This window comes from Sebastes fasciatus, chromosome 23, assembly GCF_043250625.1.
Source record: "Sebastes fasciatus isolate fSebFas1 chromosome 23, fSebFas1.pri, whole genome shotgun sequence".
NCBI classification, from domain to species: Eukaryota; Metazoa; Chordata; class Actinopteri; order Perciformes; family Sebastidae; genus Sebastes; species Sebastes fasciatus.
In genome coordinates this window covers 14,536,150-14,554,646 of record NC_133817.1, presented here as the reverse complement: position 1 = coordinate 14,554,646, position 18,497 = coordinate 14,536,150, and the positions used below count along the sequence as shown (strand labels likewise).

At 41.5% G+C, this 18,497-nt stretch overlaps 1 protein-coding gene across 1 annotated transcript in view; it reads right to left on the bottom strand.

Moving 5' to 3' along the window:
* tmtc2a (transmembrane O-mannosyltransferase targeting cadherins 2a) overlaps nucleotides 1-18,497 on the bottom strand; it is a 65,345-nt gene extending 46,848 nt beyond the window's left edge. Inside the window, exon 1 of the mRNA XM_074625504.1 lies at nucleotides 18,077-18,497. Coding sequence (XP_074481605.1) covers nucleotides 18,077-18,159 — 83 coding nt within the window. The 5' untranslated portion in view covers nucleotides 18,160-18,497. The remainder of the gene's footprint in view (nucleotides 1-18,076) is intronic.

Here is an 18,497-nt window from a genome sequence, read left to right as displayed (position 1 = left end):
CAAATATAAAGCTATCAGCAGCGATTAGCTTAGCTTAAAAAGGCCAGAAGCAGCTACTGTGTCCAAAGTTCACAAAGAAGCCTAACAACAACACAAATAAGCCTAACAAAGAACTCTAAACTCAGTAATTAACGTGTTTAATCCGTGCACAAACCGAAATGTAAAAACAAAAAGTTAACTTTTCGCCAAGAAATACTTTCCCCCTGCTACCAGTCGTTATGCTAAGCTAAACTAATCTAACCTAACCGCCTCCTGGGTCTAGCTCCATACTTAACAGACAGACATGAGAGTGGTATCCATCTTCTCGTGTGACTCTCGGCGACAAAAATACATCTTTAATGATGAACAATTCAATATTGTGTCTGATCAACTGATATTAAAATTGATTTAACACCTTACAATCATTAGAATATATCTTATTTAGACATTCCTTGATACCCTGAATGTCTCGTGGTTTAAAAGTTATGAACCCAATCATCCAGAGTGCAACTCCTTCATCTATTTTTCAGCATATTGATTGCCGGGTCTTTATCTCCATCTAAGTGATTGATTGATCACTTCCCATTAGCTGGTCGCACAAAACAGAGGTGATCTAACAACAATACCACCACTGCCACCTCAGCTAAAAAGGAGGCCGAGACCCACCGCAGCGTCCCCTGAGTGATGGTGCCAATAAAAGGCTGTGATGAATCCTCCGCCCGCACCGGGGGGAAGGCTATGGGAAATCAATGGCTAATAAAACTAATGCTCTCTCCCCGGGGCATGAATATATCAGACGTAGTGAAAGGAAAGACCGGGTTGGGGATTAGAGGGGGTCAAAACTCACGGCGAAACAAAAGCTGTGGAATTAATTGAGTTTTTATATGATGAAAAACTTAATGTACAAACTGCAGATGCACAAGACGTCTTTGTGTCCTTGCAGAGCAGCAGCTCGTTGAAACAAGCTCCCAAAGCAGACCTGCCACTGGAGTCTTTGTACTATAAAGAAAAAAAGCAATATGTGTGAATGCAATTGGATTGAAAAACACTTGAGAGTGAGGTTTCCAGCTCAGTTCAGTTCAACAGCAAATTACAGTTTCACACCTCCATGAACACCCCAAAGACCACCAGGAATGTCTTTGGGAAAACCCCCTTTAATATACAGTTAGTTTCTCCCTTTCACATTAAGATAGGAGCTCTTAATGTGAAATATTTAAAAAAACGCCTCACCCAATAAATGTGTCATATGCGTACAGTATGTGCCCAACACATTTAAATGAGCCAATATCCAGGAGCACTGGATGCTGAGGGTTTTATAGAAATCCTTGGCGGTCCCACAACATCCAGCTCTTATCAGGGAAACAGTGGCCAACTTCAACACCATCCAGCCCACCGGTGGGATCCAACCAGAAAACAACCTCCAGCATGTTACAAGAAAACAAATGAGCAGCCAATCAGTCCGTCCAAACTCTGCATCCAGCGTGTTCCTCGACGGTTGATTACAGCGTCTGACTGTGGACGGGGTAATTAGGGTGGCCTCCCCGAGTCGCCTGCCTCCGCAGTGATAAATGTGACGCCTGATTAAAAACGGATTGAGTGCTGTTCTCTGGCTTCGCCAAACAATACATAAATCACAGCTGTGTGCGGGCTGATGATATGATTTAAAATGCCAGACAGATGTCGCCGCTGCAGATACAACATCTACAGGAATTTATGCACAATTATGCCATTTTGCTGCTTTTACTGTCTAAATATAATATGCAAAAATGAGCAACAGGGCTGTTACTTGTCATTCAAAAATCCCGACTAGCATTTGAATGAGGGGGAAAATGTAATATTCAATCTGTAATTAACTGTTTGAATTCCTGTCTGAATAACGGACACTCAATAGTTTACTCTATAGCGACAGTAAATTGACATTTCCTGGATTCAATCAGTGAAATGTGGACCCACAAAATCCAGGAAAATAATTTGTTTTTGAGACTTATGGTTAAAAGTTACAGTCCAAAACGTAAAGTTCATTAATATAGCGCCACCATCTGGCCAAATAGCACCATTTGACACTGCACAACCCTAATTTTGGCCTCTATAAAATGTCGTGGATTGTACTTTTTTGTTCCATTATGGAATATTTGAGGGCAGTAAATACTGGAAATACGTCACATTAAAAAAAATCACTCAAATAAAATGGATGACAGTAACTTATAGTACGCTATATAGTAAATACGGAGTTATTTAAACATAGTTTAGGAGGCAAATGTGTTTTAATTAATTCAAACTAATCCTTCTCATTCAAACGAGCCAAATATTCTATTACTATTGCAACTCAAGTGGCACGACTACTTCACCATCACCAGCACGTGATCATGTATTTTTTTATGTTTTGCACCAGGTATAACTCCTATTCCCTTTTCCCTCACCTCCTTAATGCATCTTACCTTCTGCTTCTACAATCAATTCCACTGGCCTAGTTCCAGAAAGAAGCTGTGTTGGCACAGTGACCTATAAAAACGTGCACCTCCAGCCACCTACACTCATCATTATGGAAACCCCACTTCCACACTTGAATTTAAAATGGGGGGGGACTTGAACACCGAGGACAAAACACATTGCCTGGCATTGATTTTTTCTCTCCACAGGGAATAGATGGATGTTGATGGGTCGTGAGGAGTCACGGTTCAGAAAGGGTCGCCCATGTTCTCGACTCCCTTTTCACCTTCGTCCAGCTGTATAATTTGCATGCACATGTGTTCCAATTTACAGCACCAGGTGTGGACACACTGCAACATCAATATCCTCTCCAGAGTGTTGTAGACACACTATATTCACTGGACTCAACAGCATGGCAGACTTTGGAAATGTCTAGCTGTGTCTACTGTCCCTTGCCAAGGAAAAAAATCTCTATTCTGCACCAACAATCTGCGTATCAAACCCCAAAAACTTGGAACTTAAAAGTACTGAACTTCTGTGTTTCCCTAACACTTGTTCTGCTGTAAAGTAGCACCCCAGAATAACTTAAGAGTGCTTTTACTGAAGGAAAAATGTAGAAATGAAGAGCCCATATTTCGCGGTACACGTCCGTGACCAAACTTCTGTTCAAAACTTCGACGTTCCTTTGAGAAACCGGATCATTTTTTGATCTGCGGCGGAGATTATAACGAGGACAACTTTAATTGCTGATGACAAATCACGGAGCCAGCGGAGGATCTGGGTGTTGCGGCGCTGCCAAGGAGGGAGCAGCTGGAGAAACAAAGCAGCATTCTGTTTCAGCTCCAAAAGCCTTCTGTCTCTGATTAGAAAAAAAAAGCACTTTAATGCTTCACCAGAATTGGTTTGTAATCTGATCAGATTTTTTTTTTTAAAAATGCAGCTATTTTTTTGGGAGGATTTGTGTCTTTATGTTGTATGTAAAGAATGGTACAGAAAACACTCTTCTTTCTGCTTCAACAGCTCTCAGTGGTCAGATTCGCATGCAGCATTTGTAATGGCTTCTCTAACAGGCCGCACAGCACTGTATCCAATCCAGAATAGGCCCTCCTTTCTTCTGCCGTGACCAGTTGTCACATTCCTGCATTAGCCGGAGAGGAACTGTAGCTATAGAGGGGTACCACAGGGGCCAACCCAAACCAAATCTGTCTTCTTTTCAAGGATCTGTGCTAATTATCTCAGATCTTTTCACATTCTGATCTGTGATCTGTTCAACACGGCTGGTACAAACGAAACCATTTGCCTGAACTTGACTCTCACATTGGAACCAATGAAGTCAAACCCCATCCATTTGACCCTTAACTTAGGACAAAGGCAAACGTTGGCTAAAAGTGGCGCTTTAACTCGAGCCACGTTTTTCACTCAGCTCTGAAAAACACCTTTGCAAATACAAATCCTATCAACGGTTCCAATAATTATAGCGTATGAATTATGAGACCAACAGAATCCAGTGCAATAATAATATATGTCAGATGCAATTCCCTGCAGGAGGTTTTAATATAATCCAAGTTTGTCAAACTATCAGCGGGGGTTCCAAAATATACGGCCCTGTTTAAAATGCGGCAGGAAACTCCATTATGAAACCATAAAACGCATCGTGTAACATCATAAAAGTACCATATTCCCCCCGGAGATGGACTGGAGGGACGAGCAGACATGATGTCATGCTATACGTCATGACATGTGTATGGAGGGCTAGTGATTGAAGCCAAGTTGTTCCTTTTGTTATTCAATATATAATTCACAGCCATAGAGAGCACTGATGGAAAGAACACTTCCTCCACATTTCCACAGTTAAAAAGGACCGGCATGAGGCTATGCTGAAAGGAAGAGTTTAACAGCCAGTTGACTATTTAAAGCCAGTTATGTCAAGAAATAGTCCGGTCCCAATAAAGCCAAAAATAATATGTTAATTAATGAGCTTTAAAGGTGCTGATAGGCAGGTTTTGTTACCTTTGGACAGAGCCAGGCTAGCAGTTTCTCCCCCGTTTCCAGTCTTTGTGCTAAGCTAAATGAGCTAATTTACTTCATGTTTAATGTACAGACTTGAGAGTGGTGTCAATTTTCTCATCTAACTCTCTGCAAGAAGGCGAATAAGCATATTTCCCAAAATGTTTAAGACTTTTCCTGTAACTTCCCTACAACTCAAAGACTCTTTTGAAGCTTCGAGTTCGGCATTTTGGCCGTCGCCGTCTTGGTATTTGGCCATCGCCATCTCAGTCTTTTGCAACCAGGAGTGACACGAGGGGGGTGGAGTTAAGTACAACCGAACGCTGAATACGATATTTTTAGGGGACCAAAAAAGGTTAGAAATTAACTTTCATGAACTGAAAACTTACTGTGAATGGGTTAAAGATGAAAACATGATGACAACGCCCAGACCAGACAACGCCCAGAACGGACAACGCCCAGACCGGACAACGCTGTGGTAGCGACCTGTCAATCACAAGGTAGCCACGCCCTAAAGCATCCCCTGCTTTATGGTCTATTTGACTCTAAATGGGACCATAATTTACTAAATGAACATCACGCTGTATTGAAGAAGACTTGAAACTAGCGACTGAGACCATAAACTCATGTTTACAATGTTTACTGAGGTAATAAATCAAGTGAGAAGTAGGCTCATTTTCTCATAGACTTCTATTCAATCAAACTTCTTTTTGCAACCAGAGGAGTCGCCCCCTGCTGGCTATTAGAAAGAATGCACGTTTCAGGCATTGGCTTCACTTTTCAGACCCTGGAGTTGCCCACTGCAAAACAAGAACAGTTGATATATTTGCCACACTGTGAGGAAAATAAAAGAAAGTATGCATCTCCAGGTCTGCGTGGTAAAAGGGACCAGGATGGATCATTCCACTATGGACAAACATCTATCCTGTCTGCAACAGGCATGTCACATGGTTGGTTTGTTGTGCTGATAACGCTATCAGTGACTAGATGCTGCTGATCACCGTAGGAAAAACCCAGCGAGGCCACAGAGTGTAGATTAAATTGTCGGCTGCCTCGGTAATGGATTGGCTGGATGAGGTATCACTGTAATGAGCGAGCCTTGAGGGAGAAAATGTCTGTGTGGATTTTTTGGATGAAATACACCCAGCGTGGTTGATGAGCTGGCACCGTCGCACTCAGTGGTGACCTCTAATCTGTCTGCTCGCCATGTCAGAGCAGAGATACCAATCTACAGCAGTACAGCGCCTTTGGATGTTTCCATAGCTGACTTTCTTTTAGTCTGGGGGCAACCAATCAAAGTATTGACAGAGTCCAAGCTTTCTGGTGCGTGTTTCTTATTAAAAATGAAAGTGAAACTGCACCACAGAGCTCATATACACTGGCCATGTTCTCATCAAAAGCAAAACATGCATAATTCAGTGACCTTCAGCACCAGATTAAAAGATGAAAAATAATGAATTATGTGAAGGAGATAAAACTGAGTGGTGCGGTAGATTCCCCCCCCAAAATACATCAAAAATAAATTACGGCGTTGTCATAACTCATCATGAAAGCACTATAACCACACAGCCTGTCCCATCGCCATTGATCCATGAATATCAAAATGATGGTGCGAGGAAACAAATTACATTCTGCAGAAAGATAAATACGGTGGCTGGTTTATCTCGAGCTGACTGAGGCAGGAAAACATTCATTATTAAATGCAGATTTCTCCCATTTATCACTTCCACAGTGGGTTGCTTGCCGTCAGGAATCGTCATGTTTACTTAAACAGCGATTCACCTTCATCTCCAGTGAGCTCTGAGTACCTGAATAACCGGCTACTGACACTAACTGTGCAGAAAGTGAGGAGTTCAGTTCTCCTCCTCCCATCAGAATGGGAAAATTGGCTGAAATGTTATCCTGTCCCTGCCGAGATAATGAAGGAGGATAGTTAGCTTGAAGGATGGTGTTCTTTATGGTTCTAAAACACAGAATAATTACCTTGCCACTGAGCCAAACCTGAGTGAAATGGTGTGTTTCGATTGGGCTGAAAATGATGTACCACAAAACCAAAAATCTGTGCGGTGAAGCAATTCCAGCTCTGAACAGCTCCAGCATCAAGCCATGCAGATTCCCTGCTTTCTGAACAAAACATTTATTCAACCACAGTCGCCAATTTCGTCTATGTCCAACTATCTATAATAATCATCTCCTTTCACAATACAACTTGTGTCATCTCTCCTCTAAATAGCCCCTCCATTGTGCCACAATGAGAGAACCTCTAAATAACACAGCTGCACTGACACCGCCACACTTCCTCTATGTGGTGAAGTTCTGCACTTTTAGGCGCTTATCAGTAGGAAACAGGAAAAGGAGAAAGGCTATCTACCTCCGCAGAATAAATCATGCAGATGGGAATGAAATATGAACATTATAAATATTAATAAATCCAGTAAGTGGGAACAGAATCGCAGGCGCAATTTGTGTTGGTTCAGGAAGGGGGCTCACTGAACCCCTAGTGGCCGTATCCAAAAATGCATGTAGGGATACAAATATGTTTTTTTATAATAATAAAGAAATAATGATTTAATGTAAAGATGAATAATATCGACCTTGTTGTATCTTCTTATTGACAGAATGAGAAACCAGCTAGATCACTTTTTGTCGTCTCTTTTAAGGGCTGCCAAAGTTAACGCATTAACGCAACTTGCGATTTTTAGGTTGTAGCGGGTTCAGTTTTAAAGCTAGAATTTAGCTAAATATGCTAAATTTAAGCGTCGTGGCCATTTTAAAAGGGGTCCCTTGACCTCTGACCTCAAGATATGTGAATGAAAATGGGTTAAATGGGTACCCACGAGTCTCCCCTTTACAGACATGCCCACTTTATGATAATCACATGCAGTTTGGGGCAAATCATAGTCAAGTCAGCACACTTCGGTTTCAATTGTAACTCTCACAATATTCCATCACTCATTGGGCATAATAGACGAGATATTAAAATGCACCTGCTGGTGCCTGATTATTAATTTCCATGCACGTAAACAAAGCCTCTGTTTACACCCCCTCTATATATTTTTGTGAACCTTAAAGTTCAAACTGCGCCTATGAACAGAATGACAAAGAATTTACGTTTTACAGGAATCTGAAACTTTATGAGACATTTTATAAATGTACAAATGAAGATATGATCATACATTTGGAGATAAACTACATTTTAAATCCCTCACAACTCTTTTGTGATCGTACAGGTTTCAGCAAAAGTCTTTAGAAAGTCTCCGATGTCGTGCTACAAAGACATCGAAGGCAAACAAATATCAACTGTAACACACTTAAGCGACAGAGCCTCCAGTATAATCACTTCCCTTCTCCATACATCTCAATACCAAACACTGGAACTGTGCCCTTGCGTTTATGTAGCAGGGCTGTTATCTGATCCCTCCTGAATCTTAAATCCCTCAAGCCCTCACACCAACTCTCTCTATCTCCCCCTCTCAGGTTTTTACGAGGTGAGAAGCACAAGCCGATTTCCCCCCCACACACACCGTTGGCCCTGTTCTGACCCAGAAAGCCTTTATGCATATTAGTGTATTTTACAAGCCGGAGCAGCCGTGTGTGAAAATGGAAAGAGTGTGTGCAGTGCTCAGCTAGGGTTCAGTGCCACGGTTGCCAAGCTAATGAAGCTCTATTGGCTTTGTGAAGCTACTGGTACTTATATTATAATTAAAGCACAGCGGCACAGTGTCAGTATCCCACGCAGCGGGAGTTTCATTACAGCTTGCATGGCACAAATTTGACCTCATCCTATTGTAGGTATTTGTCAAACAAAATGAATGTTTTCCTATACAAAAACATTACTCCTTACTTTACCTTCGGGAGCAAGTTCTTGTAACTCAGCTAACTGCACGAGGCATCTTAACCAGCTGTTATGTGCACATTTGTATGTGTATTTCTAAAGGAATCCAAAATGTTGTAGCTTGCATTGGGGTCTTTATGCGTGAAACTTTGAATATGGGAAGCATTAACAAGATTAAAGGAACTGTTTGATATTTTGGGAAATACTCTTATTTGCTTTTTTGCTAAGAGATTTGCCGAATTCACACCAGGCAGTAAGTTAATTACACTTACACTAACACTTTGTAAGTGTACACATGTCAATATTTAACAGGAGTCACAGGATCTGTTTGCTGATTGGCTGCGGGTCCGCTCTGGCCCGCACTTCGCCGCTAAAAGTTAAACTTTTCCCACCTTTTGTCTGGCCGCATTTCGCCGCAGAATCAGCTTTTCATAGACATCGCATGGCAGTTTGTCGCAGGCAACACTTTGCCGCTGCTCCGGTGTGAATTTGGCGTTAGATGAGAAGATGAATATATCACTGTCACGTGTCTGTAAGGTATTATATCTTCTTGTGTTTCGTTTAACGAAAAACCGAGGAGTAAGAACAACGAGTATGAATACGAGCAAACATCCGTCCTATCACCTCTGGTTTTATATTTTATCAGAATAATTAGGAAAACTTTTAGATAATGTCCCATTAAACATTGAAAGTTGAACCGATATGAGCTTTTAAAAGTCTTTTATCACAGAACTATGACAATAACAATTTGAATAGGAACAAACTCAGTTGTAATAAACTGAAAATACATTTGTTACATTAGTCATTGCGTGTCAAGCTGAGTCAATCTCATACTAATATCATACTCGGATGATTTATGGGATTATAGCCTAACATTTTCTTGGTGGAAACCGCCCAAATGGTACAAAAAGTAGCCCAAATTGAAACACAGCCTGCCTAAAAAACATTTTTTACGCCCAATTAAATAAAAACAAACCCAATTGGGTGGAAAACCACCCAATCTGGCAATACTGGCTCCTTCATCCTGATCATTTACATCACCAACCCCTGACAGCTTCACCATCACACATGCACAAACAGACCTCATCAGACTCAGAGGAAGTGGCTGATGAAAGTCAGAGCTCACTCTCGACTTCTTTTCATACGAGCTGTAGTGAAATGTGAGCGCTTCTGTCAAGTGCAGCGGATAAAAAACACGTTTGATTTTCTGTTCTGACAGCTGTTCTGGGCTACAGACACAAAAAAGAAAAAAAAACTTCATAGTCACAGAAAGATGATACTCAATGGCTATTGATTACAAAAGGTAGAAAGGGTAACTGCTTGCGATTCGTGTGATCCCCAGTGTGGGTTTTGGTTTTGGATTACGCCACTACGATGCTTTAGAAGTCCACCTTGTAGTTTAAAAGAGAGAAAGTGTCTGCCAGCACTCGAAGTGTAATCTAACGCCACAAAAAGAAGCTTTGCTTACAAAGTGAGTTTAGTGCGCTGAGGTGGAAATCCAACCCCGTGATGCTGAACACAGTTATGAAGGCTCTCGGTTAGTGGTGCGGTTGGCCAGATAAGAAACTTGTGAGACTGTGTTTTCACCCCTTTATCTATGGTTTGTGGTTGTCATCCTCCCAAATCATGGGCGCTGCATGACAAATCTACAACTTTGACATGTATAACTTAAGCTCTGTTGTCTGTGGATACCAGTGTTTTTGGGATCCACATATGGCGTGTGCACAGGGAGGGTCGTGGGACTGAGGTTTGGCGGTCGTGTCTTGGCAGACGGGCGGGTCGACTGTGGCCGGCGAGGGATACGGGGCAGCCAAGGGTTAGCAGCAGCCTCGACCAGCATCACGCATCGCCGCAACCCAGAGGGAGGAGGGACAACCTAAATATAAACAAACCCGTCTCTTCTCCGAGTGCAGAGCGAAGGTGGCATCAAGTATTACGATTATTAAACATGTCACGTATGCTTGCTACTCGCAGATAACAGAGGAGTTAATCGAAGCTGAAACAAACATCAAACAACAAACAAAAGGATGTTCTCGGTCTTTTGTACGTGCTCTAGAGCCTTTACACACAAATAAACGACACGAAAAATGTGAAATACTCGCGAGTAATGCGAATATTACAAGTCTAAGGCTTTTATTGTGAAAGGTAAGAATGGAAAGAGTGGATCTGGCCTGCGCTGCCTTTGTCAAGGTTGATAATAAAGTAATAAAGTTTGAATGTTGGTGTTTAAAGACCTTTAATCTGGTGATCTTTCTTTACAATTATTTGATTAATAATTTCTATAATGTCTAAAAAAAAAAAAACGGGATGAATCAATTCATTTATTAGTTGTCAACTTTTAAATTAATTGCCAACTTTTTTGATAATCAATAAATCGGTTTGAGTTGGTTGAATTCTTTGATTCCAGCTTCTTAAATGTGAATATGTTCTGGTTTCTTTACTCCTCTGTGACAGTAAACTGAATATCTTTGAGTTGTGGACAAAACAAGACATTTGAGGACGTCATCTTGATCCACATTTTCACCATTTTCTGACATTTTATAGACCAAACAACTAATCGATTAATTGAGAAAAAATACGACAATGAATTTATAATTAGTTGCAGCCCTAAATTAAACGGTTACTCGATTATCAAAATGGTAAACCATTCATTTTCTTCATTCGACTAATGATTAACTGGTTTCACCTTATTAAATATGGTGCCATCTGTATTGGACATGTTTCTCATACCATACTTTGCTTTCTATGAATGACTGGCACACAATACTACCGCCAGAATGAATTGCATGTGGCTACACAAAACAAATAAAACGTTGTTAACAGCAATTCATCACACTAAATCATCTCAGAGTAACCCGCAGCAGCAGCTACACCTGAAACTCTGAACCTTGGCTAGCACACTGTGATGATCTGGCTGTTTTCAAAAACGTCAAAATGAAGGAGATTTACTTTATTATGACAATACCTTTCATAAGTGCATCTGATAAAAAATAAATCTGCCTTGTGCGTGCCTCGATACCTTTTCATTATGGAGAACAAGCCATGCGAGCTCCTGTGTTTGCCAGCAGACTGTTTTTCCTGCCCCTTTAAGGATTGTTAAAGCTGGAGCACATCCCAGCACGAGAAGAAGATAGGCTTTAATATTTCATCCTCCGTCTTCAGCACATGCACTACTGACAATTCTTTGCTTTAACATTGGACCGGACACCGCTATAAACCCTAAGAGAAACTCACTCCGTTCAGCATAGTGGGTTCAAACCTTCATTTGTGGCTTTAAAGCAGTTTCAACATCTGCAGAGTTGACCACTAAGTGCTTTTCGTGACTTAAATCTGCTAGTAATCAAAATGAGACTCTTTGCTCCCGCCTTCCTATTGTTTGACTAATACTTCGATCCCTCCGCAGTCCAATCTGAAGAGGCTACAGTACTCCAATGAGTAAAAACATGTTAATGCTTATTGGGATAGATCAAAAGAAGGCCTTTTTTCACCACCAAAGCACACTTTGCATGAGGTTTGTCTGTTTCTCCTTGAAAACACATAATCCTTTTTGTACCCAAATCTGCTTAAAAGCCTCAAAACCATCTCAAATTACAGTTTATAAACACTTTTTTTTATCTATTTACTCACCACATTGTTCACTTTACTTGTCTTTTGGCGGTGTTACTCATCTCTAAAGTGCTTACAGTGAAGATTCCTCCTGACAGACACAAGCTTTTTCACCTCTTCCTGCATTGCGTTTTCATTAGCCTACATCTTCCCTCAATATTTATCTACTCCGAGCACATACTGCAACTTAAACAGCCTCAACACAACTAGGGCACATGTTTTAGATAATTATTCCACTAGAGGCACAGAGATTCCTGGCAGCGTGTACTCCACAGTGGGCCGAAAAACCCATCGCAGTGAGCCTTGGGAGCACCAACCCATAAGAGATAACGATTACGAGCAGTTATGGGAAACAGAGATGATTCAGAGATGATGTGGACACAATCAAAGACATGAAACAAGTGTTTGTTAAGCCAACACATTTAACATTTCAACCCTATTACAACCCATACACTTACGGTTTAGAGTAGGGATTATGAAAAACACGAGTGTATCTTTATGTTTAAACAACATGGCCATATGTCATGGTCGGGGACTACGGATGTTATGCTGGGCACACGCTACACGAGAATCAAGCTGATTCCTTCCTCCCGAAAACAGTCAGCAAAGCCCTGATTTTTTGATGGTTCTAAAGATATTCCTGTGGTGTGAGGTATGTAAAGAGTGTTTTTTTACATCCCGCGATCCACTCGGAAGTCCAAGGAACGATAGCCAATAGAGATCCAAGCTGACTGCAGTCATGGCGGCCGCGGCTAATGCATGGGTTGATGCAAAACGCGAAGAATAAAGTAGTAGTAAGACGGACCTCAGAAATGGAGGACCAACTTGTTGATTTGTTGCAACAACGCATAAGGGATAATGTACAGCTAGTGGGTCATTGTTGTGAAATAAACCCCAACGGGGCAATGCCGCCGTCTTGCATCGCTCCGAAGGGGTTTATTTTCACAACAATGACCCGCTAGCTGTACATTATCATTGCTTATTACGAGGCTACTTACTTAAGAAATCAATAACTTGACACAAAAACTGTCCGCCAGAGTCCGACATCAGAACTGCGCCCATAGCAACGGTCTGTTATACATAGCAATGGTCTGCTATAAAGAAATAACAGACTGTAGAATGCCGTGATTGACCAATCAGAGTCCAGTATTCAACAAAGTTGTGTAATAAGAGAGTTTATTTAACGTGTCTCTAAGACTTCATCCATATTTTTTCTTTTTTCAATTTTCAGTACAAAGTAGTGCAAAAACTAACATTGTTTACTCTTCCTGTTCGTCTTCCACCATGTTTGTTTACACTAAAGTCACGTTTGATAGCAAGAGATTTTGCGAGTGCATTATTTGTCGTAGGTATAGCTAAGAACGGTGTATGAGAGCAGCCTGAACCTGCCCAACACTGGTCACACCTACAATAAATCTAAAGTAAGGAGCCAGTAGCAAAGAAACAACCAAACTGGCCTCCTGCTTGAAACTGAATTTACTGCTTCTCTTATCTCAGTTGATACAAGCAGCACGTGGACATTCCTGACACAACAATGCTCCTTATTAGCTGAGCATAACTTCCACATATATACGTGCTACATATAAATTCATACACAAAGAAGGAAGAAAGAACAGTTCTTGTTCATGTTTTTGTTTTATGCTGTTTGGGGGGGTTCACAGAGATGCTATCCATATTCATAGGTGGGGGTTAAACCTTTAACATAGAGGCAAATCATTATCACTTCAACTCACAGCACTATGGTTTGAACTGAGATGAAAGTGCGCTTCTTCTTAAAGACGATCCCATATTGATGCATTTATCGGTCGACCTCAGAAACCGAGCTAGAAAAGTAACAGATGTCGCGACCGACAGATCTTCTGTCTTCATCGTGGCGCTCCTCTCCAAGTCACTACTCTGCGTCACCCCGTGTTATTTGTGTGGTAGATTCGATTGTTTAAACCCCCCGCGGACATTTTAACAGGGAGGATATTTCAAATAGAGAATGACACTGAAATTATAAAGCATAACCTCACCAAAACATCTCCAAAGCCATCCCCCTTGAAACAAAGAGGGAAGATGTTTTCCCTTCAATCCCCCTGAGGGACCATAATGCCTTTCTTTCCTTCTTCAGAGGGACTGTGACGTGATTGAGGTCACCAACCTTTTTGGGATACATGACTCTGAATGCTGAAAGCCACTTAGGATGCATTTCATTTCACAATGTCGCCTCCATTATCTCTCGTCCTTGCTTCACTATTGGTGTCTACAGAATAATATCCAATGTCTTCCTAGTAGGGCTGTCAATAACATGGCAAACTCAAGCGAAACAGGCAACCACAGCTGTCAGTGTGTCAGTGTGCTGACTTGACTATGACTTACCCAAAACTGCATGTGATTATCATAAAGGGGAGACTCATGGGTACCCATAGAACCCATTTTCATTCACATATCTTGAGGTCAGAGGTCAAGGGACCCTTTTGAAAATGGCCATGCCAGTTTTTCCTCACCAAAATTTGGCGCAAGTTTGGGAGCGTTATTTAACCTCCTTCCTGAAAAGCTAGCCTGACATAGTTGGTACCAATGGATTCCTTAGGTTTTTCTAATTTAATATGATGTCAGTATCTTCACTCTTTAAAAATCACAAGTTGCGTTAATGCGTTAAAGAAATTACCGGGTCGAAAAAAGGTGTTATTAAAAACCAATACCATTGAAATGTCGGCATAATGCGGAGCCTCATTTCTTAACCTGTCAAAAGCCTCGATTATGAGTATTCAAAGGAGAGCCCAGAGGCTACGGTAAATATATTACCTAATCTATAATCACAACTCTGAGGCAATCAATCTTAACCTGCCATCACAAACATCAGCACTGTGAATAGCTTGTTTGAAATATGCCTTTAACGTTTGGCTAAACCTGAGTAACTGTAAACCAGCAGAATTTGTCTTGAGGATTTCCCCGAATCAAAAATGTGCTTGGCTCAAGTCCTCTCCCAGCTCCCGTAAAACTCAGTCATTTCACACGCAGTAGGCTTTACTACTGGCCAAGAAGAGAGCGCTCGGCTCGGCTGGACCCCAGAGCAGCAGTGCCCAGGAAAAACACTTGACATGATTGAAAAAGCAGAGAAACATCCCCGCAAAGTTGGAGTGCCTGGAATCATCTGCCCCGCCGTCTCGTCGTCTTCGATGTCAAGAAATGCATCTGACATGTGACAGGAATTTGATTACACGGTGAAAGGTCAGATGAGACTTTCTCAGCTCACGTAGAAGAACACGCTTGTCCACAATCTTTTTAGACGAGATCAGAATGATTAGCGCAACGCTCCGATCTTTCTCTCGACCGTAACCTTTTTGCTCATCCTCCTCTAATCCCCGAGGGAAGAGACCCGGGAGCACGCGACTCCTGACCTCCCCGAGAGAGCACGGCGTTTGATGAACGACCACGGAAGGTCAGACTCTCTGATTGGTATTCAACCTCCTCCATCTGAGATCGCTGAACCAAAACACCAGAGAGTGTCCCCCAAGAGCATAAATTACCATGGCGACGTTGATAGATCCACAGCAGTGGCGGATACTGAACTTTCACTGAGGGGATGGAGTGGCGAGCGTAGGCAGCGCCGTGGGTAATCTGTCTCCGAGGGGGCCTTTCTGACAACCCCGCGGTGTCACGTCGCATGTACGGACGAGGCTGACTGATGAGTAACCCCCCGCCGGGCGCTTTAGGGGGATACTTGTCGAGGTGTGATGAAACTGGAGACGGCGCACGGAGCTCATTTCTACCATGTTTCTCCTCCTCGTTCACCTCCAACACACACTCCGTCTTGCTCATAACACACGGAGGGGTCACGGACGGTGCTGAAAAGTAAGTTGACCTTTAAGGGGTGTCTGGAGACGCTTAGCAGACAGCAACCAACTGACTGGACGGACGAATAAAGGGAGGCAACCTGCTCATTCTTTGAATCCGCAGAGAAATCTAGCACATTCCTCACGTATCAGTACCTGTGATTTAATACTTGATAATGGAAGATTAATTAATATCAGTTTGACAGAACTGTTGCAGGAGCCAAAACCCCCATATGTACGCCCATATACAGTATTTCAGTGAAGAACTACCTGTCCGGTTCTTCTTTTTAAAAGGGGACCAGCTGTGAACTTTTATGTGAAGGGTGATTATTCTCACAAGGCAGCACCTATAACAAAAAGTTAACTGCATATTTTTCTTTTTTTTGTGGCTTGGAATCCGGTTTAGTAATAAATGATAGAGAATCAGTGGGTCATCCTTTTTTTTTGGCTCAGTGACACCTCATCACAGGTTATGCCCTTTTCGTTCATGAGCTTCATTCACTTTCTGTAACAAATAAGGCTGTGTAAGTTAACGCTATAACACATCAACGCAAATTTGTTTAAAAACGCCACTAATTTCTTTAACGCATTAACGCAACTTTTAGGTTGTAGCAGGCTCAGTTTTAAAGCCAGAGTGAAGATACAGGCATCATATGAAACAAAACAAAAAACTAAGGAATCTATTGGCACTAACCATGTCATATTGATTTGACACGAAGGAAGTTAAATAACGCTCCACACTTACGCTACATTTAGGCGAGGAAAAACTGTCATTTTCAAAGGGGTCCCTTGACCTCTGACCTCAAGATATGTGAATGAAATGGGTTCTGTGGGTACCCACGAGTCTCCTCTTTACAGACATGCCCCTTTATCATAATCACATGCAGTTTTGGGAAAGTTATAGTCAGCACACTGACACACTGACAGCGGTTGTTGCCTGTTGGGCTTCAGTTTGCCATGTTATGATTTGAGCATATTTTTATGCTAAATACCTGTGAGGGTTTGATGATGACCACCTTTTCCTTTTACTCTATGTTTGCACAGGTTTACTCAGAATGCCCCTCAGTCTCTCCACAGCATGATAGTGTTGACATGTTTATTCAGCTGTTATTCAGCAAAATGAAACTTCCCTGTTTGAATTAGCTTTAATTCTCCCCATGGGGAGCAGGGCGTTGTTATAACAGGCACCAGTGCTTCATCAACACAAAGAGGAGGAAGAGCATCTGAACCACTTCATGTGAGTGCTGCTGAACTTCTCCTCTTTTGCTTGTTAGTTAGATATATATAGGACCATGTGATATGCAAACTCTATTGTCATATTTCAAAAACAATTTTAATTCCCTGAAGGAATGCACAACATTAGGGACAAGACATGCAATTAAGAGCAATAAAACTCAAGTCCAAGTTATAGGAATACACCTATTGCATGCATATTTTGGGTAATATTACTACAGGTTTTTAACCCAAATCCTGTCTTTGTGTCTTTAACTAAGAAGAATAAGCAGTAAACAAATGATTGCTTTTAACTGGAAGAAATCGGATGCACCTACAACGGGCGCTTGGATAAAAAATATGGCACAATGTGTGTCAATGGAGAGAATAACATATACCTTGAAAAAAAAACTGGGTGTTTATGAGGAAATATGATAAATTATTTAATGATTTCATAAAAAGTAGTGATATTGGTGAGCTTCTACAGGAGGAATAATTAAGATAGAAATTCACAATAGTGGTATAGACCCTCAGAAGGGAATGGACTCTTTATTCTATTTATTATTTATTTTTTCTATATATTTATTTTCTGTTTATGTGTATCTTCATTTTGTTAGAGGTGCCATTTAACTGTTTAATTGTATGATTGATACTGTGAAGCTATATATTGATTTGTGAGAAAGGGAAAAGTTAAGAGAGAACTGGTATTGTTATGTTTGTTAAAGTAAATCCTGTATTGAATATATTGCATAATAATGCTGATGTTTGTATAACAAAAAAAAAACAATAAAGACATTGTTAAAAAAAAGAAAAGAAAAAAAAGAAGAATAAGCAGTGATTAAAAAAATTATAAAATAATTTTAATTCCCTATAGGAATGCAACAACATTAGGGACAAGACATGCAAATAAGAGCAATAAAACTCCAAGTCCAAGTTATAGGAATACACCTATTGCATGTGTATTTTTGGTAATATTACTACAGGTTTTAACCCAAATCCTGTCTTTGTGTCTTTAACTCAGAAGAATAAGCAGTGATTTATGACAGATTATGGACAAAAGCAAATGCAAAACATGCTGGACAGGTCCAACCTCCTCCACAACAAGAGGAGATGACAAGTGGAGCAGAGGATGGTGATGGTGATGGTGATGCTGAGCTGCTGCTCTTGTGGGTGAAACCTTCCTCACCTGTCATCGTAGCAGAAATCCGCGTCCAGCGTGTTCAGATAGAGACCCACAGCCACGGCGGTGCACACCAGCTCACTGATCATCTCTAGAAACCAAAGTGTGCTGGGATAGAAATGACTGGTATATCAGGTCCTCCTCTCTCCTCTCCTCTCGCAAGTCTCTCTCTGTGTTATTGTGCTCTGAGATTCAGCCGCTCGGCAGCTCAGCTCTCCGGGGCATTTTGCAGAAGTGTGTGTCAAAGTTAGCCGTATTCCCTGTGAGCCATTGTGTTGAGAGACGCCCGGTTCGTGTGCATTTCTGTCCTGCTGCTGCTGCTGTGTCCTGTCCTCGGTGGTGTCCTCCTCTCCTCGGTGCTGTGCGCATCTCTCCGCCTCGGCACCGGAGAGAGCTGAGCGGTGGAGACGCATGTGGTTTTTCTGGG